Source organism: Hippocampus comes, unplaced genomic scaffold (genome assembly GCF_001891065.2).
Source record: "Hippocampus comes isolate QL1 unplaced genomic scaffold, H_comes_QL1_v1.1 scaffold22, whole genome shotgun sequence".
NCBI classification, from domain to species: Eukaryota; Metazoa; Chordata; class Actinopteri; order Syngnathiformes; family Syngnathidae; genus Hippocampus; species Hippocampus comes.
This window is the reverse complement of record NW_017806175.1, coordinates 7,736,703-7,763,511: the sequence shown is the minus strand read 5'-3', so window position 1 is coordinate 7,763,511 and position 26,809 is coordinate 7,736,703. Positions and strand designations below refer to the sequence as shown.

At 42.5% G+C, this 26,809-nt stretch overlaps 1 protein-coding gene across 1 annotated transcript in view; it reads right to left on the bottom strand.

Annotated features, from left to right (window-relative positions):
• glis1b (GLIS family zinc finger 1b) overlaps nucleotides 1-26,809 on the bottom strand; it is a 126,795-nt gene that overhangs the window by 52,348 nt on the left and 47,638 nt on the right. Inside the window, exons 4-7 of the mRNA XM_019896496.1 lie at nucleotides 12,015-12,176; nucleotides 8,722-8,832; nucleotides 5,975-6,116; nucleotides 14-124 (exon numbers count right to left, since the gene is read on the bottom strand). Coding sequence (XP_019752055.1) covers nucleotides 14-124; nucleotides 5,975-6,116; nucleotides 8,722-8,832; nucleotides 12,015-12,176 — 526 coding nt within the window. The remainder of the gene's footprint in view (nucleotides 1-13; nucleotides 125-5,974; nucleotides 6,117-8,721; nucleotides 8,833-12,014; nucleotides 12,177-26,809) is intronic.

Genomic DNA, 26,809 nt, shown 5'->3' with positions numbered 1-26,809 from the left:
TCCAGGGCCAGGCAGTGCTGTCGTGAGGGCAGCTCGGCGGCGGTCGCGCTGGCAGCGGCGGCGGCGGGGGTGGCGAGGAGCTCGGCGGAGGCGCTGTGGTGGTGGGGGCCACCGGGGTACAAGCCTTGAAAGACAAACACAGCTAATTGGTCAAACGTGCCAAACGTGCTGCAGGCTCTGTACTGCGTCCGGCGTGTCTTTTCGGCGCATTCCGACGACCTCTGATGCCAAACTGGGCTTTTGTTTTGACAACCTCGATCCAATCACATGAAATGTTCTTTTTTTGTGCATTTTGTAACTGAAAGGTTTTTTTTTTTTTTTTTTTTGTGCGCCGCCACAGGGGTCGTGCTTTCAGCTGCTTGTCGTTATTGTGCATAATGAACTAAAAAGTTACATGTGCTCCTCCGACCGGCAGAAACATTTGAAAGGAAGAGGAAGCGGTTAGAGGGTTGCCTTTGTTATTCATCTGCATCATCTCAACGGGCAGATCGTTGTTTCGCAACCTCTATCGAGCCAACAACGCACGTAAGATGAAAAGTCAAATTGTCCCAAGTCGTTTTTGAGCACTGTCAGAAAATGAGACCCAAAAAAAAATATATTCAACTGAAAGAGTTCATTTGCCTCGATTCAAACGTTGTGGATCACCTCGATTGAGATGACTGACAACCTACAGACCAAATTTTTTTTTTTTAAACCCTCAATTTTTATTGCTATTGTGACAGTAAATTAGAAATGAAAAAAAAAATATATTCAACTGAAAGAGTTCATTTGCCTCGATTCAAACGTTGTGGATCACCTCGATTGAGATGACTGACAACCTACAGACCAAATTTTTTTTTTTTAAACCCTCAATTTTTATTGCTATTGTGACAGTAAATTAGAAATGACATCAGGAATGATCTTTGTTGGCGAACGACATTTTACATTCGAAACAATTCACGCCACAAAGCAAAAATGTCACAAAAAGCAGAAGACGGTCGAGCCGTCAGACACGAGTGTGGTCACATGACGACTAAAAATGCAAATCTCAAGGCGCCACTGTACATGGAGACAGTCACTCCTCAGTAAGTCGCAGTAAGAGTAGTCGCTCTTTGCAGAGGATAAAGAATATGCACGTATGGTTTCATTAGCTTTCTTCATTGATTGTGAAACTACTTGTGGTTCCTTAAAGGGTTATAAAAAAATCCAGATGCTATTCGTTAGCCTGTGTATGCAATTTTGCATTGCTTGTTAGCATTAAAAGCTATTGGTTTCGTGTTTAGTCGAACATTAAACTTCAATTAGGAGTTACATTAAACAGCCTGAATCATCTTTTTGGGAAAAGACTCGTGACAATCTGGGATCTCCCATTCACATGAGCTTCACTTTCCTCCAAACGGAATCATGTTCAAGAGCGAACGTGACTCACACTTCCAGTCAGAGCCGAGTTGCTTGAAGTCTGCCCGCCGTAACTGCGGCCAGGGCGAGACTTACGAGAAGCCCCCGTGAGTTTTACCCGGCCTAATGGGTGCGATCTTTAAAGCAAGAGGAAGGACTTCATCATCGCTTTTATTTGCCTTTACGTGCTCCCGCTGCTATGGCTGCTTTACCTCGCCATCCAAACCGTTTTGGACGGCGCCGCTAAGCATCGCACATCCTCTCGCGCTTCTTTCCAAAGTGGAACGAGTGATGAAATTGAGGCAATCACCGCCATTAAGTGTCGACGGCGTTTGGCCGCTCTCGCGGCAGATGTTGGTGCTAAAGACCCTGTAGAAGTGAATTCAAAGATTTGTTTCGGAATACATTACACGTGTTTGAAGATAATTGCTGAAAACGTGTAAAAGCTGAGAACCGTGAATTAAAAAAAAAAACAGGTCTACAAACCCCTGCTCAAAATACATAAGTTTAACACTTTTTTCCCACTATTAATGTGATCTATAACCTGTCCACAAAAGTATATATATCAAAGATTTTAAAAATGTGGTTGCATAAGTGTGCACACCCTCTTATAACCGGGACTTGACGGTTCAGAATTACCCAATCACACTCAGATTTATGAAAAATGGGTTATCGTCGGTTGGGATTTTTTTATTTTTGTAACATTTTTATTTCATTTTGTCTTTAGATTTTGAAATTCAGTTTTAATTCATTTTAGAGCAGGTTTTTCTTTTCTTTTTTTTTTTTTGTTAGTTTTGTTTTTATTAGATTTAGTATTTAGTTTTTTTCTTGTTCTAGTAGGCTTTTCCTGACACTTTTTGACCATAACAAAATTGCCCAACGCGTGCAAAATGTGTTACGGTCAGGTTAGGGTGAGGATATGTCGAATTTCCTCTCAACAGGAGTGTGATCAGTGCTCCTACTTTGACAAAAATTTTTTCAACATAAATGGTGCATCTTTATTTCCACTGAAGTGCAGTCTGTGAGTACTCGTTACACCTGTGCCAGCTTGCAACACTTAAAGCCGGCACGCACCTTCGCTGGCTCCTCGAGGGACTTTAGCGCAACATCCAAGAACAGAGAGGAGGGCTCTGGTGAAGAGCCAAAACTCAAGAGGTTCCTTTTGGACGTACAAAAGACATGTTGAGCGTACACACTTGTCAACGGTGCGCCGAGTTCCAGCAACAATAAGAAGGAGCACCGGGGATTCTGGATGGCGTACAGGCCTAAAAACAAGGACAGATGTATCCAGAAAGGCGGGAGGCCCACAAGGGCATCGCTCTTTTGTCTTGAATATCTTCAAAATGCATTTATCTCCGTCCCACTCCAAAGTGGTGCGGACGCCCGCTGATGGAAAAATGGACGGGCCGCATGACGACGAATAAACGTTTCCTTGGCTCGCCTGTTGCCGAGCGCTCTTTGCATAACAAGACACATTGAAATGACGAAATACAAACAAAGGGGCTGGGTTGGCTGTCACCGGGAATGAAGGCTGAAATATCCAGAGTAAAAATATAAATAACCCTGAATGCACCCGCACTTTGGCCTTTTGAAACGTGTCAGGCTCACATTTTGTGTTTTCATTTCATATGGATGCAGCCAGAACGCTGCCATGACGTTCTGGCATCACGGTCACAGTTTAGCGTCGTACAAAAATATGTAGTGGCACTGAAACAAGTATTGGCACTGAAATAGATTGCATTGAAAAATAAAATACAGACCAGGTGTCAAACTCAAGCCCCACGGGTCAGATTTGATCTGGGTGTCAAAAACGTAGCCACAAAAGCTAGCTAGCCATCGAGAGGATAAGAATCAAATGCAGGGCGGGGTTATTACAGTTCATGAAAACGAACAAAGTAATGAAAACTACATTAAAAAACTATTTGGAAAAACTCTATCCATATATTGAAACCGAAAAGTACACATTTTTACTCCAGCTCCCACACAGAGCATACGGTACGGGACAAGAGGTGTAACTGCATCACATTCGAGCCACAAAGTTTGTAAACAAACACATTGCAGCTCAGCTTTTGGCTAGCTGCTAGCCAGAAACATGCTAGCCGCTAGCATGTTTTTTCCCAGTCAGAAGAGCAATGTATTCAGAAATGTGAGTAAAAATCAAAATCGTAACTTTGTTTTGTTTTTTTTCAATGCATTTGGGTAATAAACAAGAATTAGGCTTTCCAAACAAGGCTGGAAATTTATTTTCAGGGTTTCAAATCGGCTTCCGCGGCAGGGTTGGGGTTTCAAACTAGGATTTCAAAAGATCTTTTCAAGTCAAAGTTACAGTTTCAAAGTAGGGTTTCAAGCATGGGTTAGTGGTTCAAACACGTGTTAAGGTGGTGAATTAGGGATTCAAGACAGTATGAGGGTTTAAAGGCAGGTTTGGGATTTTAAATTGGGGTTTCAAGTATGGATTGAGGACTGTCAGAGATGTTTGGGACTCAAACAATGATTAGGCTTTGAAAAGTAAGGTTGCGGTTCCAAACAAGCATTAGGGGTTTCCATACAGATGTAGGGTTTCAAATTAGGGTTTGAAACTCGGGTTTCCAGAGAGAATTTGAATTTCACAATAGGGCGGAGGTTTTAAGCCAGGGTTGAGATTTCGAGTTCGCGTTTGAAGCCGAGGTTCGGGATTCAGACAGGGGTTAAGGTTTGAAATTAGGAATTGAAACCACAATTAGGGTTTCAAGCCAGTGGTGAGAGTTTCAATATGGGTTTTGGGGATTCAAATTAGGGCTTCAAACCAGGATTGGGGTTCCAGGCAAGGGTTCCAAACAAGGCATTGGGTTTCAAAGTAGGACAAGACAGAGTTGGGGTCTCAAACAAGGGTTTCAAACCCAAGTTAGGGTTTCATAGTCTTGTGCTCAAGGCAACACTCTCCAAAACCAGGATTTGCCTGAGACCAGAACTCACCAAGCGGAGTCAAGAACACGATTTCGGGGAAGACCAACCCCCACAGAAATCCATTTTAGAAACCACGACACGGTCGAGCCGTTTCTTTGCGTCTCCAAATCTCTTCGGGTGAAAGCAAAGCAACAAATGAGCGTCGTCGTGTTGACTGCAGCGCTTGGACGCACGCGCCGACCATCATCCACGTCAGTCACGCCGACACGGTTGTTCAACGAGCACCCGCGGAAGCTCCGGCACCTCATTTGCGAGCCGGTTTTGGAATGAACGCCGCCTGAAACGCGGCCAGTCTCTTGCGGTCTTTACTACGAATTGCTCAACAGCGAAGAGGCTCCGACTACTCCCACTGGTGTTTTCTTTACAAAATGGGATTATTTCAGCAGTAGTGCTTGTTAAAAGATTGTTTCGTTTGGTTCAAGTCTTACGCTCTGGCATGTCAGATCTTCAGAACTGCAACAGATACAGACCAAAACATGCCCTGTAGCCAACTTTAAATGTATTTGTCAAGCAGAAAAACTAGATTTTCCAGATCTTGACTGATAGATCCTTTTTTTCCCCGAAATACTACAATTCTTTTAAAAAAGTAGGTGAATTAAAAATTTCCAGGCAACGAGCCTTTGATTAAAATTTTAAGTTATGCAACTCAAGTAAAAAAATTCATCAATTTTCACGGTGAAAGAATGACATATCGGATTTTTTTTTTTTTAATTGCTGTCAAATGTCAAAACAGATCCAATGTGATCTGAGAGGTTGGTAAAAGTTAAAAACAAAACAGCGCACTTCCCAACTCAGTCAAATTCCCCAGCACACAATCGAATGGCTCCAGCTTGCACAGCAGACCTAAAAATAATTCCTGCGTTCAGCAGCGAGCGGTGCTTTTGACAATTGGCTTAAATTGATTTTGGCAAACGCCAACTTGCTGACCATTTGCGTCCTGGCTCGCAGCTTGAGCTCGGCCATTGTTGACTGTCAACAGGTCCAATATAACAATGACGCCAGACTCCAAACACAACTTTCCCCTGGAAAAACCTTTTCACGACTACAGTATGTGCTCAACTACTCAATCAATGTAATTTTAAATCAATATCAGTACAGTTGTACATTTCCCACTCATGTCTGTGCCTGCTTGTGTGAAGGAGGCCTTTAAGTACACACGAACCTCGTGACAACGAACGTCGAGGGACACGACGACTCGTTACAATGGTAGTTCGTTGTCACCACTTCCAATAAAATGGCCGCTACAACACGGCGTGAAACATGAACATGTAATGCAGTGTAAACATAGCGTTCGTACTTCATCTCTGACATTAACTCAGCGAATGTTACTCGCCATAGGCAACTCCCAGTGCCGCCGACGAAGCAAACTGGCATCAATTCAAGAAATTTCGGCTGAAGAAACTCCGAGATGTCCATTTTGTTCACAAGCTAAATCGCGGCGGCGGTTAGCTTCCCGCGGTTCGTGTGGGAAAAATAAAATAATACGGTCGTTAAAACAAAGTGAAATCGGGACTTTGAAATGTGAACGATATAGCGCTGAAAACGTTATTTTTGGAGTCTGGCGACATTGAAACGAGGTTCGACTGTGTCTACCGAGTCTTTTTGGCTAAATTACAGAGCGGTGTTAGGCGTCAACGTAGGAGGGTCCAACCTGAAAAAACGTCTTGGCTCAGCCCCGGAGAGCAGCCGTCCTTGCTGCTGTATAGAAGTTGAGTCTGACTGGAGGTCTGGAGGTGCTGCATGGACAGACAGTCGCTCAGCACGTCCTGCTCCAGGTGAGGACACGGACGGAGCTGAGAACGAGACACAAATCATCACAGGTGGCAACGTTGATTTGGAGTGACTTTCTGTGGCGCCCCCTGGAGGGCACAGCGCCCTTATCTTTAATTTTCCAGATAAACTCTGCTTGTATTTAGAGTTAAAAAAAAAAGGCCCAGGAAAAAAATGAAGACAAGGGAGCAGCGGGATGAGTGCAACAGCTGCCTTGCTTTGTATACGCTCGTGATATCCACTGTTTAACATTGCGGTAATAAAAACAACATATTTTCGGTACGGGGATGCTTCACTTTCTGTTTATCAGCCGCAAGCCTCCGACGAAGACTTGCAAACGGCCCCAAATGTGCACTTGATTTGGGTTTCTTTCATGTGCGCTTCCACCTTCCATGTTGTTCTCATTGTCAGCGAGAGCTCACAAGCAAACAATCAGCCATTACTTTAAGCCAATACTATAAACAAATAATGCTGCCCAAGTCTCGTGTGTGTGCCATAAAGCCCACGTCGTTGGAAGCCGGCTAATAAAGCACACAATCACCGAGCCACGATGTAGTACGCTATGGGAGACCTTTCTCACGACAATGAAGCGGGATTTTCTACGTCAGGTGGTGTCGTTCGTACGAAGTAGAGTTATCATTTACAAAACACGGCGAGTCTAAATGCATCATATTCGTGTCTAAATTCAATAAATGCAACCTCTGAAGTTGATGTAGCAAAGACTGCGTAATTTCAACGAACAACCCAGGTTTAATTTAGACCCCTCCACATATATAAACTTCGATGTATCCCTTTAACAATACCTCCTCGACAAGAATTCCTACTTTCTTATTAACCTGGGCTGTGACGCCATCTTGTGGCATCTTAGATTGTTCCAGAAAGAGGACAAAAAAAATGCAAAACGATGAATTCATACAAAGCGCCCGCTGTACATTTTTAACTTTTTACACTGTCACACAAGTAAAAAAATAAGTTCATCACATTTGACCTTAAAACACAAAAAAATAAGACATTTATCTGACTTTTTGATGTTATTTTTTATTTGTTTCGAATTATGTTGCCATGTTTTTTTCTGAACGCACTTTAATGAGTTTCTGATGAAGCCGTGACGAATCCATTTTGCCGACTTTACATCAAAACCAGGGGAAAAGAGCACCAGTCTTGTTCCTGTTAAGTCGCTTAGCAACTAGCGAGAATGATGTCTTCCCTTTGCTGCCCAGCGTCGTAACAAACGGTTGGCTGGGCAAAAAAAAAAAAAAAAAAAATTGTGGACGTTAACATCCATGTTTTGGGAATGTGGAAGAAAGCCAGAGTACCCGGAATTCAAACTCAGAGCTGTGAGGAAGCCGTGCTAACCACAACTCGGATGTGCTGAAGTTTTGACTCTTTATTTTTTTTTTTTAATTTCTTCCATCTACTCGTGATGTTAACTTGAGCTGATATGTTTAAAATGAATCAAAGGTGGCACGGTCGTACTTGAAGTCAATCAGCAGGAATGCGGAACATGACAAGGTCAACTTCAGAGATGTTTTCATTCATCGTCCTCATTCCAAACCGCCCAATCAGGCGCATGCGTCAATCATCTTCTTATTGCCGAGAATTGCATTCAGCCTTTGTTCCAACTTGGTGGCCCCCCCCCCCCTCTCCTAGCAATAACATACATACACAAAACTCTTCACAGCCATCGACTTTATCTCCCCACGCGCATCTTTTGACGACCACCCTCATCACAATACTTTGACGACTCAATCGCCATCGTGTCGATTTCACGATGCAAACGGAGTAAACGTGCACACGGGCTGCGCAGCTCCTCCTGGGAAACCCTCCCTGAGAAACATTTATCACGCGTAATCCGCGCGGCGCTTTCCACCCCGCGGCGACACTCCAAAAAAAAAAAAAAAAAGCGCTTTGCTTTGCTGTGAAGGCCCAGTTAAGAGCGCTCGCGTTTGACATTTGTCCATAACATCTGGGGATTGTGCATTACGGCTTATTAACAATGCTACGAGCGCACATGTGTTTCCCTTTATGAGCCCGGAGCGAACGGAACACATCACGCGGCCTGCCACTATCCACAACAATGAGTCCATTCTCTCTTATTTACTCATTTCCAGTCAGGGAGAAGAATGGGCCTTTGACCGTGAACACAATGACTTGCGCTCAAACCTGATCTATTGTGGCGAAAATGAAAGGCAGGCCCGGGCCAAAGCCAAATTACTCGGGCTAAACTGTGATAATGTGCAAAATGCAATGTTTGACTTGTGTAAAGTTACGCGGGTGGCAGGAAACCAACGCAATGTACTGGAAATGACACCGCGCTCGGGGTGGGCAAACTCGGGCTTGAGTGCTCGATTTGAAAGTTTTGGAAAAGGACGGTGGATGAGGTTGGAAAAAAAAAAAAAAATTCAAAATGAGCATGTCAGATATAAATACATTAAAATAACCAATTTTAGGAAAATATGGCTAAATTACAGGACACATCCATTAAATTGAGGATGTCAAATTGTATACACGACAAATTGATCAATGTTGAAATGTGTGCATAAGTAAGGGGCTCATTGTATTTTTTTTTTGACGGGTCCAGTTCTTGTATTACATTCGAGCGTTCTCGCCCACGTGCACAAATCTTACCTTTCTACGCACCTGTTGCTCTTTGGCCGAGTGGATCTTGACGTGCTTGCGCAGGGAGCTGGGGTCGGTGTATCGCTTGGTGCAGCCGGGGATCTGACACGCGTATGGTTTCTGTAAGAAGGCGCAACGTATGCCCGTTTAGACAGCGACCGGAATAAAGCAGGACGCCAATGGGGATCAAAGTGGGAGGAAATTAGATTGGAAGGAAAGTAAAAAAAAAAAGGTCAAGTTGAAGTCTTACCTTCCGGCTGAGAAGGAGTAACAGGAAATGTGAAGGAAAAGCAAGACGGGGAAAATGAACACAAGTGAGTATAAAACAGCGGCCAATACAATTTGATTAGCATGAGCAACATCATCTTAGTCTGCCTTATTAATATCGTGTTTCACATATCTATCAGATTAGCTGTCATAAAAAAAATGAGAAGAGTCGCGTTTTGATTAAAATCATGAAGTCAGAAATGAATGAAGCCGAGCATCAATCCCTTTTTTCCCTTCCATTCAGGAATGCAAGCAGAGAAATAGAATTTGACATCTTAAGCAATAAATAACGTGCTTCATTATTTTTCCCCGAAAACATTCCAGTTGAAAATCCATGCATAACAATAATAGTGATATTTTAGCATCAACATTTTTTTTATTAAGCACTTGAAACAGTAGCAATGTACTGTATTACAGAAATAATCTCCGTACTCCTCTCATGAGAATTTAGGAAATATTTTAAGCAAAAAGTGCAGTACATACAAACACACATTTAGTAGAGAACTGAAATACTGTATGTTGAAGTCACTTCAAAAAAAGTTTCAAGATTTCCGCCCAGCTATCGCTGCAATTTCCTCACTTGGATTTATTTTAATGAAACAAAAAATGTTGACCGTTTGGTGCAGCTTGTCCTCCATGTTGTTATTTTTTTAATGTATGTATCTGCTGGTGCCAGTGGAATATTTTTTTTACTTTTTAGGAAGCGTGTTGGAATGCCGTGTGAGTTTCCTGTGCTGTTTTGTTGATATTTTTATTGTGGTGAAAATATGCTATATACTACTGTTGATGGGAAAACAATTTTGAGCGAATACAATTGTATTGTTTTCTTTCCACCTGTCTTAACTTATATTTATGTGTTTATTTTCACAAAATACAAAGATCAAATAATCATCATAAATATATATATATTTTTTTTTTTGACTGGGCATGTGACCACTCTACTTTTCTCTCAGAATACCTAATAAAATGAATACGAACTTCATTAGAAAATCTCATTTTGTGACGGTCTAGTGTTTACATTCTCGATTGATTTTTTTTTTTTTGGGGGGTGACCGATTGAGGTATCGCAAATGACAAGTGAAAAGTTGGAATTTCCTGATCAATTTGAGCTCCCCTCATTAGTAAAGCAAATATAGCATGTCATATGGCAGCCCCCCCTTGACGGCCTCTGTAAATAAGCCGTTTTGTTATTCCAAAGGCGCTTACAGTGCCACTCATCTGGGCCGTGTTTGTTTTGCAGCCCGGCGTGGCACGGCGCCTCGAGTCAACAAAATCAAGCGTGACTTCTGTGTAGAATAAATATCATTAAAGCTTAAAAATCATTTTCCCCTCAAGTGCTCTTGGCAGAGTGGGCCTTTAGCCGGGGTGTTAATGTGAGGCCGTAAGCAGCGCCCGCCCAGATTAGCTGTATCATTTGTCCTACTTGTGGAAAGAGTGGGTGGTGGGAAACTTGACTGATATCATAACACAAAGCCACATTCCAATATTGTGCCTAAGCTGAGACTGTGACTCTGACTGTACACGGGTGGCTTTCCTATACAGGTGGACACATGGGGAACAAAGTCTAGAAATGGAAATCCACCTCCCCCTCCCACCCCCAAAAAAAGATGAAATCCATTTCGTTTCAGCGAAAGCTCCGCAGACATAATTGAGGCAATCTGGGGACAATTTAGATGAAATGTTACTGCATGTTTGCAAATTGCATTCGATATGGCAGACCTGCCATGACAGTCAGATTAAATTAACCTTTTTCTTTATCCTCTTCCAGGCGGCCATTTATCCTTTACATTCTACTTATGTTATCATATGTTTTTATATGGTACAAAATTTAATTAAAAAAAAAAAAAATCTAGTTTCTTTGGGGGGACTTAGAACAGGTTAATAGCATTTCCATTTGTTTCAATGGAAAATGACGATTTGAGATGAGTTTTAAGTTCCGAGCATGGTCACAATTTAAACTCGTATCTCAAGGCACCACTGTAACGTAAAACAGGAACGACGTGATTGTAATTCATCAACCTGGCTGCAATGTTAACATACACGAAGCAGCAACGCATACAAACACAGCAACATACAACTTCCCCTACATGCTAAAACCCTACCAGAAAGCTCGAAGCAAAAAAAAAAAAAGACAGTAAAAACCAGGAAGTTGAAACTGAAAAACGACCACACTGAAAACAATCAAAGCAGTGTCCTGCAAAAAAAGAGTGACATTCATACTATACACGCACAAAAAAAAAAAAAGTCCAAATAAAAAGTGTATAACGCAATGTTTTTCAGTGCCAATGCATCTTTCCTACCACGCCACGATTTATTTTCAAATCCAAAACTTAATGTGTTTGCTACTTAGTGTTCTGGCTCCATACGGGCCAACCTGTAAACGCCAATAAAAATAAACACAACACACTCAGCTAAGAGTCAGTCAATTCAGTTGTCCTAACTAGCGTTTTTTTTTTTCTTTTTTCTTTGGAGGGGGGGGGGGGACTTTTAATTGAATTTCCTTAACGCTCATTAGGATTCGGGATGAGCTGACTTTTTGGAGGCCAGACGACACCCGATCTAGTTAACTAGTTAACTAGCATGTGTTTAGAAAGTGGGAGGGAGCTGACTGAAAAGTGCGGTGCACCCTGGACTGGTCGCTATCGCCAATCACGGCTTGTTTATTCACCAGGGTGATAACAGTTTTGCATTTTTAAGAATGAGTGCGTGTCTTTTTTTTTCCGTTTAGATTTGTTTTTAAAATTCAATTCATTTCAATTTGTTTTGATTTTTCAAAATTGCTTCATTTTATTTGAGTTATTTATCTTTTTAATCGATGGGGAAAATACATATTTTTTAAAGTATCATGTAAAAAAGTTAAGAACGCTACAAGTCTCATTGTGTGCTCGCGAAAGTGGTCGAAAACGTTTGCGCAGTACTGTGCAGTGTTTAACTTTTGCGTAACAATTTCCTCCTGAGTGCTCCTAAGAGCAAATGGAGACGCTCTGGAAAAAAATCAAGAGATCAGACGGAGCGGACACTTGTTCATTTCTGACCGTGTCCAGGTGAGTGCGCTGGTGCTTGGCGCGGTCGCTGGAGTTGCTGAAAGCTTTCTGGCAGCCGGGGTGCTGGCACAGGTACGGCTTCTCCCCCGTGTGGCTCCTCAGGTGGATCTTCAAGTTCTCCAGACGCGAAAACGCTTTGTTGCAGCCCTCAAACTGCAGAAGAGACAAGCATGTCGATTACAGACGTTAGGACGGCGGGAATGCGTGCATGCAGAAAGGAGCAGACGTTAATGAGGTCGCATTCAGGCACTGTGCTAGCTTGCCGTCGTTTTAGTTGTTCTGTTACCAAGCTCGTGACTCAAATTAGTCTAGCATTAAGTTGACGACTGTAATGAATTGAAATGCCAATAACCGTCCCATGAGTCAAAGAAAAAAAAACTGTTTTTAAAATAAATTACATTTTACTGTAAACTATAAATACAGTGACACAACTTGTACAGATATATAGTATCATATATACTGTACATGCATATTAGCAATACTCACAGGCATAGATTCTTTATCCTCTGCGAAAAATGACGACTATTTTTGCAGCTAATTGAGTCATCGAGAAGAGCGGGGACTTCTTCATTTGTGTCTGTATTACTGTATTATAGTGCCCTCCAGCGGCCAAGGTAGGCACACCGGAAGGAGCAGCAGAATGAATTGAATTGCCGTATGAAATCGTGATGCATAAGCTGTGTAATTCTTGATATTATTTTCCATTATGTTACAAGGACAAACCCAAATACTGCAGTGCTTTTTTTTTTTAGGGCCCAACCGATTTGCATTTATTTATTTAAATGTGAACTCCAATATCTGACAGAATACAATTCTGATAATATCTATTTTTTAAATTAATCAATCGATTAATTTAAAAAATATATATCATGAATGAAAGAAGCTGTTATTTGGTCCCTTAATACTTACAACAAAAGAGATATTAGTTACAGGCAGAACATTTGAGTCTTTTATTTTTCCCTTCTCTTTTAGTTTTTGAAACCACAGAGAAAAATCTGAAAAATGGGCTAAATTTTTGGGCCACTTTTCGAGGAAGAGGAACAGTTGAATGACATTTTCTTTGCCTTGTGTTGTAATGTCTTTATGTGTAAAAAAATAAAATAGAATAAATGGAGGGTGACTATGCCCTGCCTCCCAGCCTGTTGTACGACACTGGTCCAAATACTTTTTTTCCCCTCTGCGCTCAACCCTGTGACTGACAGGTGATCAACGCAGGGTGGGCTCGCCTCCAGCTTCCCTGCGACCCCTTGAACAGGGGAAGCAAAATGGATGAATCTTGTCCTGCACTTTCCACGAGTTCCCTGATCACTTCCACAGCTGTACAAGTTCAAATATCCAGCACTGCCGCCTTGGGAAAGGGAGTGACGCTCTCGAAACACGGGTGGTACGATTACAAATCTATTTTCCCGTTGGCCCGTGGACGTGCATTTGATGTCATGCCCAGTGACTTTGAAGACATGCCGTGCGTCTAAGTGGCAGTTAATGGAAAGTGGAGCACGGTGAATGGTGCGGTAATGCGTAGCATGAGCCGAGCGCTCGCCGGCGTCAATGGCAGATTAGACGGACAAGTGACAGTGGCCGTAAACAAGCTCGTATCTGACCCCGCTCGCCCCATTTGATGCCGAGCACTCAGCCAATGAAGCCCACAGATTTGTTAACACATGAAAGATTCAGAAGGGGGTCGCTTATCGCATATCCGGAAGCTGTACACAAAACCTACCGCAGTGTCAAGACCCGCAAAAGTGTGCAGTTTGGAGTTCAATGTTACTTATAGACCAGTAGATAGTGGCAGACGTACAAATCTGATAGCATGAAAATGAAACAGGAAGTGCTGTTTTGGTTGAAAATTATTGATTGACATCCAGCGCAATCCTGCTTTTTACGCCTACAGCAAGCAAAGGCTGTGGATGCATTTTGTAACATAATGTTGATCTTTCGGCATGATTCTTTTTTTTTTATATTGTGAGATGATAAGTTTGTTAGTTTGGGAAAAAAAAACTGGATTTATTTGTTATAAACAGACTGTGCCACTGGCCAATATTTTTGTGTTGTCCATTGCTCTTGCTTTTCTCTCAATATCCAGTCATAGCATTACACATAAAGTTAGCATTAAGCTAAAGGACTTTTGTAGAACAAAATTACGTGAATTGATGAAAAAAAAAAAAAGAAGATTGTTTTCTTTTGTGATATGGGTCAGTTTTTCATCAACTTCAACTGGGAGTAACCGCCACTTAAAAAAAGCTTGAAGCACGCACAGTGGGGATCGTCCCCCATTTTTGGACAGTGAGACACCTATCATGGGTGTATCCGGGACCCGTTCAATAAATGCGGGTCCAGCTCAAATTGTTCATTTACAAAATGTCCGCATGGGTCATTAGCAAAGCCTGGATCAGATCCGGTTGCAGCTAAGGAGAGAGTGAGAGCGTTCATCGAACAGGCCTGGCGCTTCATCAGGCTCATCCCCACTTGTCGTCATTCACTCACATAACGCAGGCTGAACGCTCGTTCTATTCACCGACGCTCCATTTAATATCGGCGAAACCCAAACCCGTCACGGCAGAGGCGGTTCGGGTGACTGAGGCTGATCTGTCGCCGCTTTTACAATTGTCCCTGCAGTCTCGCAGCTACGCGGGGTCTGAGTATTTATTTGGAAAATGGAGTCAACTTTTTTCCCTTCTTCTGCGGGTTGAGACTGAAATTGAGCGTAAGATGCAGAATTAAACGCGTTGTGCAACATTGCCGCAAAAAAGTAAACAGAAGGCTGCAAAAACACCGCCATGAAGTAAACGGTAAAAATTTCAACACGGCGCACTCTGTTTTTATTGTTTTCAAGTATATCAACCGAAAAGCATCGAAGTAAGTGCATATTCAGAAAAGAAAGATAACGTTTTACTTTCGCCAGTTAGCAGCACGCTATTAAAACTCAAATCATCAAGCATTAACGTCCAAGACCAACAAATGTCCACAGAAAATGTTTTGACGAGCGCGCACACTGTGGAAACACTTTTCAACACTCTCGGCGGTCACGCTAGATATAAAGATGAGGTGTGAAAGTCAAATCTTAGCATAGCAGAACATCGACACCACTTCGGACAGATCAGCGAGCTACGCTGACTGTTGAATACGAAAAAAACATACGCGGCAGCCATGATTGCTGTGCCAAATGTGTGTATTCACACTTTCAATGGGGAATCACACTTTCAATGCTTCTTTCTTTTGTGCAAAACAAATGTGGGGCTAAATCTTGGTTAGTGCGCCTTGGAGGAAAACGTGCTAATCGGTTGGAGCGTATTATTACTTGGGACTAGCGCAGATGAGATGGGCTGAAGTTTTTCCAGGCTGCTGGGAAACCGACTGGCAGTGTCGCCTCGAGGCAGAGGAACCGGCCAAGAAACTTGCTATGATGAATTATATGCTACAGTGAGGTGTTTTGTTGTGCCTAATTTCAGGGTTGCACCAGAGGTGGCAAAAGTACTCACACTCCGTATTTAAAAGAAGTACGGATACTAAAACAACACGTGAAAGTAGAAGTACTCATTGGCTTGGGTAGGCTAAAATAAAAAAAGTACAGACTCTGAAATTGAGTTAAACAAGAAAGTAAAAATGACTTTTTTTTTTTTTTTACTAACAATGATAAAAGGCACATTTTGAAAACTGTCACATATATATTTTTAAAAGCGAGAGCTCGCTAGCTCAGTGTGTGTGAGGTTTGTATGTGGGGAGTGCGCATGCGGGGCAACGTCGTGCTACCTTTGAGCGACAAGGCGGCCTGAAATAGTTAGCCTGCTAAAGAGCATCAAATTAAACTCTTCAGCAGTATGATCAATGACGTCCATCTCGGCAGTGTATCAACGCCTCAGTTGTCTTGTCTGCGGCCGTCCACTCACTCACTCCGTAACGCGCTGCAACAAACGAAAGGGGCTAGCCAACTTCAGGCCCGAAGAGACCTCTCCCCAGCTAGCTAGCTAGCTAGCTAGCTAACTAGAAATCATGCAGCTGTTCTGAAGCAACGAGTACTTATATAAAGCATCAACGGGTGCAAAAACTGACCCTGGTTGTACCTTTGGCCATGGAGAGAGGTCATGGTTAGAGTAAGCCATTTTAAACTAAAAAGAAAAAAAAAAGAGTGACAAGCTGTAGCCACCACTGCAGTTGAGGAGATCATTTTCCAAATAAGTGAATGTGAGGCTTTCTAAAGTGCTTTGGGTGTCGCATGGTGTATATAAAGCAATACATTGTAAATATATTCCCTTTGCCATTTTAATGAAATTGGATTTTTAATTTACTGTAAAAGGACTACTTTTTTTGAGAAAAGTTCAAGCAGGAAGAATTGTATTCAATTTTAAAGTAATTTGTTACTGGCAACACGAATAATGAATCATTTCGCATATTTTGCATCGACAAGAGTCTAGTCGATGTGAAATGGTATCGTCGATGAGTCGACTAATCTGTTTCACCCCATCTATGAACCTTTTTATGCGGGGAGGGGCAGGGTGGTCAATTGCTCTCAGATTTCCATCAATAGAAAAGGATTGACTGTAAAAAAAAAAAAAAACATATGAAGTAGAGTGCAGATCCCTGAACCATCTGCTAACATGCAGTCATGAATTATTTGTACTTCATTACTTTCCTTGACTAAATCATGCCCACTTCTTTTTACTTTGTTCAAAAAAAAATGTGCAAGCGCTGCAGTAAGGTTAAAAAAAAAATGTGTCATTGAAAAAGAATTGTCAAAAGTTGCTGATGCATTAAACTTCCACTGGACTGAGCAGTCGCTGACAATGAACCAGAAAAGTCCCAAAAGGATCCAAAACCGCACTCAGTGGTAAATGTCCCTGTGCTCCTTTGGAATAAACTCCAACTGCAGCCCAGTGATGGACACGTGGGTTTTAAGTTCCATAAACAGTGAAACGTGGTGACATGAGATAAATCTTGCCTTCGATATTATCTATAAAAACAGCTTAGACAGCTCTAATCACTAGAATTGCTTCAAACATGTTTGGTTTTCCTCGCCGAGACCTCCGGCTGAGGTAAACCGGCAGATAACCGCGCAAGCGGAGGCACTCCATCTCGATCTGGAGCGGGAGGGGAAGGGGCGGGGGCTTTGGTGTTCGATCGCTGCGTAAACATTAAGGATGACAGCGGGGTCTTGATATGACTGAAGGAGACGCGGGTGGGGGGGTCGGTTGGAAGGGCGGACAGGCAGCTGATCACAACAGACAGACAAACTGGTGGCGATAGCCTGAGGCCTTCATGGGAAATGACTCCTGACTGGCAGGGGAGAAGGCCAAACAGCGTCAAGCGAGGCTAAAAGGAAGCAGTGTCGGGAGCCGCGCGTGTGCAGCGTGGTCATTAAAAACCTGCGGCGGAATCGGAACAAACCGGCCATTATGGACCGCTATCGGGGAGTGGAATGTGTGTCTGCTGATGTGCAGGAAAGGTAGCTGATGAACGAGCTTTACAAGTGGCGCTTAACGGCAGTGAAAAAGAAATGAAAAGGGAAGACAAATCACTTTAGAAAATACAGTTGAACGTCCCGCAAGAAAAGGGGGAACCCTGCTGCAAATAGCCATCAAGTATGAGGGAGTGCCTTCCCCCGTTTTGAAATTTTTAAATAATAGTTTTCGTGGAGTTTTTACAAAAAAAAAAATTGGTGTGTGTTTTTTGTTTTCTCTTACGCACAAGAGATACATTTAAAAAAAACTAAAACTAATCCTAAAACTAATGAAAACATTAGAAAACTACATTTCAAAACCAAACATAAAAACGAGCCATCATGAAACATTTATACCCTGACGTGTACATGCACATGCGAGGAAAGACTCTCTGTAGCTTCTACTAACAACCCAGGCTAATCTTCGACATTCAAAGCTCGCATCAACCTTCTTGGACCAATCGCCGGTACTGCATAAACATTTAGACTGGGCTTTGGTAGCCTCCCGTGGCAACTTGGGGCATTTATGACAGATCAAATTTTTCAGATAATAGCTGGGAATAGGTTCCACCCAAAAAAAAAAAAAGTGAATAGATGAATTTGTGAATCGTGAACTGCATGTATATGGGGAGATGAATAAACTGTGAATCAGTTCCATCCTAAAACCTTTCTTCATGTAAACGCACAATTTGCATGCGTGTTTAAAAAAAAAAAAAAAAAAAAAACTTCACAAAGGTTCAATTAACCAGCGGTGACTTTGAGCAAGCGCCATTCGTTTGCAGTTGTGACGCGAAAGGGGTGAACCCGTCCTGCTCCAGATCATTGAAATTTGGCAGGGGTGTTCACAACACCCCTTCTCTGCGGTGTGTCAAATTTGTGACTTCAAGATTGTCTTGAGTTGCTTGCTCCTTTGATGCTCCCCGGCCAACCCCCCCACCCTCCCGACTCCCCCACCCCACGCGCTCCACCCACCCTCCTCGCCAAGGGCCAGCACTGTTTGTCCATGACCCTGCCTCGAAATGCTCGATGAGAACTCTGACTAATGACCGGGAGACGTGATTGAACCGCGCGACTGTTAACTCGCATGAAATTCACGATTACTCATGTTGCGAGGCCCGCCGCCCTGGAAATGGAAAGGGTCCTGAAAAATCCCAGCAACCTCGGCAATCAGCCTTCCACTGTGATTACTTCTACCCTTCAGGTCCGACCTGCCCTGTTTCCAAGCTTGACAGACATGACGAAGGGGCTGAGATTCCAGGTGCCAAAAAAAACAGCGGCCGTATTAAACATGTTCTAAAGTGCCAAACGCTCAAAAGCCGTTTGTAGAACTTTGGGAGTGCGAAAAAAAAAAAAAAAAACGGGACTCGCTGCAACAGGCTCTCGGTTGATCACAAGGTGTCTTTCTCCGGGGGGGGGGAACCTGCCGACACTTCGGGATCTGTTTTGGAAGGGGAGAGCGGCAGATGGGGAGCAACATGTGCATTTAATCTGCCCGCTTCCAAATGCCCCGTGGCAACCACAGCAAAGAGCAGAAAACACGTAAATGGATGAAATTATATCCACATGATTCAATGAGACAGCTAAAGGGAGGAAGGTTTCTCATGCGCTTCATCAGGACACCAAATTAAACACAGCTTGCCTAAAACATTCACATTACATAGTTTACACATATCACTTCCACCGCCTTTTCGCCGGCCGGCTGGCTGGCTGGCTGGCCGGCCGGCCTCGTCTCTTGCCGAGATATGAATCAAAATGATTCACAAAGACAAATTTGCATGTGGGTCATTCCGGTCCCTCCTCCATGAAATTTCAACATTTCCAAACACAAAGTAAAAGAAGCATGCACTTGTTGCAAATATTATAGCTGACCTGAGGAAATTTTTTTAAAAGTACCGTATTTTCCGCATTATAAGGTGCTTCGGAGTATAAGGCGCATCTTCAATGAATGGCCTATCTTAAAACACTTTTCATATGTACAGTAGGGCGCATCACATTATAAGGTACATAAAATAGAAGCTACAATAGTGGCTGCAGTGGCATTATGCATCCAATAGATGGAGCTACGCTAAGAGAAATACAATACAATACAATAGCCGCAGCTGTAACAAAGCACTTTGCAGAACATTTCAAATACGTCCAGGAAATCAGAATATTGATCCATATATAAGGCGCATCGGATTAAAAGGCACGCTGACGGCTTTTGAGAAAATTGAATGAGTTTAGGTGTGTCTTATCGTGCAGAAAATACGGTAATCGTATCTGTAGCAATAGTAATTCCTCAATTTAAAACACCAAATAACTGCCTCTTACTTAATAACCAATTTTCGTTCGAGTTGGCACAAAGTTTGATATCATTTTTCCATACAAAACAAATAATAATATTCAACTGTGGTCTATTTTTTTCTTTTTCAAAAGTATGTGCCAAAATTGATTTTTCGTTGCCACATTCTCTGTCGATGAATGCCCGGCAGATGAAGCGCGCACACAGCCAAGGAGCGAACACGAGGGAGTGAGTGTTTTCCAGATGCGGATGAACAAGAACGGGAGTGAGAGCCCAGCCGATAAAATTGGTGGGAGGAAGCGTTCATGTAAATGACTCAAGAAATTGTTCTGAGCAGGCATTTTGCAGCCATGCCTGAATCATCCGGGGGCCCCGTTAGAAACGGTGCGGATGGCACAACAGGAAGCGCTCCTTTTTGATAATGAGCCAGGCCAGCTGGATGTCTCCTTTCACCAGAATTGGCAAAAAAATAGTCTGTTCTCTCGGTATCTGACTCAAAGTACAAATACTTGAGTAAAAGGCTCTTAGGAGTGATTCGACTCCTGGACTTCGATGAGACTCTGAAATAAGCATAAAAGGATCGAGTCAAAGTGGTTTGTATTCACTGTCAGTTGCAGTAGATAAAGTCTACATGCCGATGTTCAAATTCAGGCTTTGGGTTGTTTTACTTTTGTCAGACAAGGCTTCCATCTTGACACCCGACATCATAGCCCAGACATGTCAAAAAGATGGGCGATTGGTGTCACATGTAAGAAGCAGTCATTACGTGCCAGAAATTCCTGCAGCTACTTCGGTGTTCTTCTCATTTTATCCATTTTGGAGGGAGGCGAATATGCAAGAACAAAAATGACAGGAACAGCCCTCAAAAACCCTTTCGGAAAAAATTTTGGCAGGTGTTTGGACTCTCAGAATGCGATTGGTCAATCTTGAACACGGCTGCCTCCTCACGTTCGAAGAAGCGGTGCGAATTTGTACAACAGCATCGATAATTTGTTTATTGTTACCCCACAGTAGATCGAAAAATCTGCTTAAGTGCACCACTGCCTTTTACCGCCATGCTTGCAACCTGCACTTTCCCGATGAAGCCGCGGCAACGCAGGACAGGCGGGGCTGCGCAACCACTTCATGGAAGCACTTAAGTGGCCGTGCTGCGGAGGCCTTCCTTCAAATGTCGACCAGCTCGGCAGCCCTGCATCACATTAGAGAGCTAAAATGTGATTTCCTCCCCAAAACCGGCCAGCCCGAGCTTCACCGGTTCACCGAGTTGAGGGGAAAAGAGGTCACCCCGAAAGGAAACGTCTCATGCCTCGGCGACGCCTTCAAAACGTACGTCCAAGTCTTTTGGCCGTGCAATATTGAATTTTCTCTTCGCTCGGCGTACAAAGTTGTCCAGGTCTTCGCGTTTAGGGTCAACTTTCTAATAGCGTCCATATGAGTGCTTGTCAGTGAGAGAGTTACGACTGTCACAGAGTTGATATTCTCAAAGGGGACCGTTTAAGTTCATTTCCCGCTCTGTGTTTTTGTTCGAGGACTTTGATTTACACGCGGACCTCCCATCTATCTTATATTGGCCCCGTATGTCGGCCCTCGGTTCATCCCGTGTCTGAGAGGAGCGCATTCGGGTTCCGCCCGTCGCTCACGTGACGACCGGTCACCGCTACTCACCGGATGACGTACGAAAGATCTCTAAGTTTATGTTATATAATTAATTATTTGCATTTTATGTTTGGGCATCATATTATTTCATGTTAAGAGTACCTAGATTATATTATGTTGTTTAATAATTGCTTAGGCGTGTTTTTATGTTGATAACTTCTGATTGGCTGTTGAAGTAAGGAAAAGCAGGAAGTGATTGAGTTGCCGAGAGGAGTGCGTTTTTGATCGTACTGTGGTGCGGACGTTTTGGAAATACTGTAAAGCTGCGTTCAAACGGAGTCCGTCTCTCCTTTCGCCGTTTCTAAAAGTCGAGCCATCCATTCATAAACAACGAACCCCTCAACTTACACATCTGTGATGAGGGATTTTGAGTGGATCAGGTCTGAAAAATCCCTCGCATGGAATTGAATTAAATACGTAGGCGAGAGTCTTAAGTTTTTTTTTTCTGTGCCCGCAAATTTTTTTTAAGTGAGTCATCTGCCATAAAACACACACAATACTACAAAAACCGAAACTTTAGCATCAAAAATGTCAAATCAATCAATGAGGCTTTTTCACATCCGCCAATATACGTTTCCCACCCATGAGTGAGTGTGCGGCTCTTCATTTCACCGAATCCCATCAATCTTTTTGTCCCGTGACAGTTGGCGTCGCCTCCCGAAGCAACCGTATCCACGTTTCACCGCCTAATTGGAGTGCAACACAATGCTTCGCGCTGCCACATTAGCGAGCGACCAGCCATTAATTATGCACCCCTTCACGAAATTCAAACCCCCACCATGAAAAACGACAGACCGGGGGCCCCTTAAGGCAATGAAATCGCTCAACACGATCAGATGTTCCCGGGCAGCGGGCACGTGGTCCCGTTTGAGCGAAGCCGTTCTTCCAACACCCGCACTTTATCGATCTGTCCGGCACCTTTCATTCACACGTGCGTCCTCTGGTCTTTCTCTTGCTTTCTTGTCCTTCCGCAGCCCAATTCGCCGAGAGAACTAGTCCCACGAACACGAAACACATAAGTGGCATTACAAACCAAACAAAAAACAAAACCATTTAACACAATTAATTTTAACATGAAACACACACAAACCTCGTGGGCTCACACCCATAAGGGGCTAACCTTCGCTGATATCCTGCCCGTCGTCGTCTTGCCTCGTACGGCCAGCCGGTTCTTAGCACTATCGTCTTCTTACGAACGAAAATGGCTACGCAGAGCCTACAAACGTGTCTTTTAACGTGCGCCAGTAAATGTGCGCGGCAACAAGGGTCGTGTGGACCTTCAACTGCGATAAATAGTTCCGGCCAATAATCGCCACTAGATGGCGTCAGAACACCAACAATCAAACTGCTTAATGGGAACTATAGGCAGTAACGTTATTCAATGTGATGACTGGCTAGTTTTCTTGATGTTGGATCTTCACCAACGAGCTTACTACACAGTTCTGCACTCGGGCTATTTTCTTTCCGACACGTATTTTTTTATTTATTTTATATGTACACGACAATGGTTTTTGTGACGATACTCTTTTTTTTTTTTTTTTTTTTTTTTTTTTAATGATGAACATTAACATTAGCTACAACTGTTGAAAGGTTGTTCAGTTTTTCCACCTTGCCCAATTGTTGAACCAGTCGCTCAAACATGTCAGAGGACAGCATTTCATTTTGCGGCGGCTGGCGGTGGACACGTTGGCTTCTCCGGGCATCACCACAACTCTGGAAAGATGCCGCTGCTTTGACATTAAACCCTGACATTAACCATCAGCGCTCCCAGAACAAAAAAAAAAAAGAAAAAAAAAAGCCAAACAGTAAAACCACAGCATGTATACACATACTCCAAAGTACATTTCCAGAAGACTTTTTGTTTTCGCTCATCGTGGAAGTGTTTGGAAAGGATTTGAATACTTGTCATGACCATTTCTTTCGAGCTGCGATTCGAATCGTTTGGGATTTTGATATGATAGTAGTTTTTTATTTTGCTCTTGGTTATGACAGTCATTTTATTTTGTTTTTAGAGCAAGTTAGTCTTTTTTTTTGATTTTATATTTTGAAAATGCTTCCCTTTGTGTTAGTTTTTTTTTTAGTTTTGTATTAGTTTTTTTTTTAAATACATATATTTGGAGTATTTGTCCACTGCAACATTTAAAAAGAAAGGAAGATGTCACTAAATATTGTATAATTAATCCGTAAACTGCAATTCTCAAACAACTGTTTGATCTTCCTTTTCCCGATAAGGACATATGGCAATACTGAAATAAATAAACCCCAAAAGCTGATTTATGGTATTAATTGACAAAAACAAAACGATAATGTACAACATTTTCAATATAATTCTAGTTTGTTAGTTTTATAAGCACATCATGTAGTTTCACAAGAGTTTTCATTTTTTATTTTTTTGTATTATTATACATGCATATATACACCGGTAATCAATATTCATTTTTTTTAAAAATATATTTTTCATCGCAATTTTAAAAAAAAATCTCTTTTAGTTATTTTGTCAGTATTCATAAACTATAATAACCTGGATTGCTCCAAATTGAAAGTGTGTACTCTAAACAGATGGCCAATGTTAAATTCTAAAAGAAAAAAAAAAATCATAAGTTTTCAGTTTACGCGTGGGCGGCGGAGGGCAGTCAAGTTTTGCTGACCTGCCATAAAACGTCCAACTCTAATACAGTAAGTCAGCTCCACCAAGTCAGATCTTGAGCAGAATCGTACACATGCAATTACGTCCTACTTGAAACTCCAATTACCTTCAAACTCCGGATATTTGCTCGGAGGGCTTGTTCATCACCGCCTGCAGCTTTAATCGCTGGGGGAAATGTCAACACTTTTGCAAACCAGATGTTTGACTTCTGAGCTTCCAGTGCATTTGGAAGACAAAAATGAATCGTAGGGCTGAAATCACCTTGTTTGTGTATTGTGGAAATGACAAGCGACCTGATGCAGTGAGTTTGGCCATTTCCGGTGATCTTCCAAAAACAAATCTTGTCCCGGATGATGCAAATTAGAACTGTACATACGAGACACTTTGGCCAAGAAGGAAAAAAAAAAATCTCGAGTTTCTATCATTCTGTGTGCACCGAAAAAAATAAATGTATGTTAAAAGTGAAAATCTTAACTTTTCAGCACACGCTCAAAGTCGAACTTCACGTTGAGCTTCCGGGACTTTTGCGAGACAAAACAAACAAACAAACAAAAAAGTTGGCATCCCCATTGTTCACGTTGTGCAGAAACATGGAAATAAATAGAAAGCCCTTGTCCAGACAAGGGAGAGAACTGACCCCGCCGTACAGAAGCTCACGCCTATAATAACACACAGTGGCCTTGTCTTACGCGACAACAAATAAACATTGCAGAAGCTGGACGCCGTGCCAAGCCAAATGCTTCCACGCCAGAAGCTTTACAGTATTCAGACAGCAAACACGCCACTAAAATGAAACGACGGGGCAGCGTGGCATTTGTGAGCCAAGGTGGGCCCGAGCGCACTTACGCAAGTGCCCCTTGGAGGCGCTCCAGGTCTCAAAAGCGACAGCCCGGAAGAAATGCGGTGCAACTGAGATGCCGGAATAATACCCCTTTTTTCGGTTTGGACGCTTTGTCCTCGGTGTGCCAAGCGTGTGTACTTTTCACAGGGGGCGGTGAAAGTAATTGCACTCTGTGAAGTACAAGCTATTCGACTAAAGTCACTTTTTAAGCAAGTACAGAGTGAAACGTACAAAAAAGCGAAAAGTCAACAACCTTGTTTGATCGATACATCAAATGACGTTCCCTGTGAAACGATCGCTCTGGCTAGCAAAACGTTTTGCCACCGCTTTGCTAACATTGCGAATTGACTAACAAAAAAAGAAATGCGAAATTAGCTAACATCACAGGAGCAAAGATACATTTTCCTTATCCACTGTCGTAATGACATCATTAAAAAACAAAAAAAACAAAATGTAAACATTTGAGCATCATGACAGATTAGACAGAATATGAGTTTCACAACTACTGTACATGACTCTAAAAATTCGTCGTCTTTGCGGAGGATAAAGAATATATACCTCTGTGTTTTGTCACATTGTCTGTCTACATTTGCCGAAGCACCATTTGTGTTCAAATATCCGCCAGTGCTTAAAACATTCAAACTCACAGCCACATAGACGTCATTTGCTGCTTGTTGCAAAGTCAATCCTTTTTGCTTAGAAAAATAAAAATATATTAAGCCTAATGATGGCTTGCATCTCGAAAAACTGCTAAATCGCCACTGTACCCGAAACATCTACTAAGGGACAGCAATGTGCACTTTGGATCTCCTGACCACTGACTTCCCCAAAAAAACTTTCCACAAGTCCATCGGGGAAACACGGCCAAACACGGCAAATCAAAAGGCTCGCAATAATCATTTCAGTATTTGATTCGCTCCGAAATTGAATTATCTCATAACCCACTCCGAGTTCCGGTGCCAAATTCGTTTAAAGGCAAAAAAACGCATCTTGTTCCCATCCGATCAACCATCTCGCCGACGGCAACAATCGATCCCGGGGTTCCACAGTTCATCTTCCCCACTTTCATATTCATGAATAATTTCCCCCTCCCCTTTATTTATTTATTTTTGTCCCCCCATACACAAAATACGAGTCAGAGGCCATTGCGCGTAATTTCGCAGTTAATTTGACGGTAATTTACAATGATCATACCCCCCCCCCCCAGACCCTCACCACCCCCAATAGCATCATGGCTTTTCTTCTAGTCATGCCCTGGCAAAGCTCAATTGATTGGCGTTGCAGCAGATGAACGCTGACGGCAACACCGGGGATGGAAACGAGAGCTAAGAGGTGTCACAGTCTGACTAAGGGCGATGAAATGAACAGCTGAAGACAGAATCAAGAATACAGTACAGATGTGTTCTTTTTTTGTTGTTTTTTTTACTTCTGACCTAATAACAGAATCCTAGCCAAACAGTTTCGATGTTAAACCAAGTCCAAAGTGGAACAAATGTGACTAAACATAAAACATGTTGTTTTGAAAGCGCACAGAAAGCGAGAGCGCTCGCAGGTGATTGCGTCAGCCTCCACGCAGGGGATCTCGCTCTTAAAATGGGGAAATAGGAAATATAAATCACGACTTTGTGTACTGCACCCTTTAAACGGCCCGCTGGTAAAAAAAAAATGTGGTTCTTCTCTTCAAATGTACTAAAATGTTATTAAGAGATGTATAGAGCCTACATGAGTCATTCAACTTGATTACATTAATTTTCCACGCTGAAATGTAATCGTTTCCTTTTTTTTTTCTCTTGATAAAAATTACGCTGTAAGGAATGACATGCTTTGTTGATCCAAACCGCGTCTATATTTTTCATCATTTTTTTCAAAAGACAAACTGGTGTTACGTGTCAAAAGAGTTCAATCAAATTCTGCGCAGAAAAGGGAA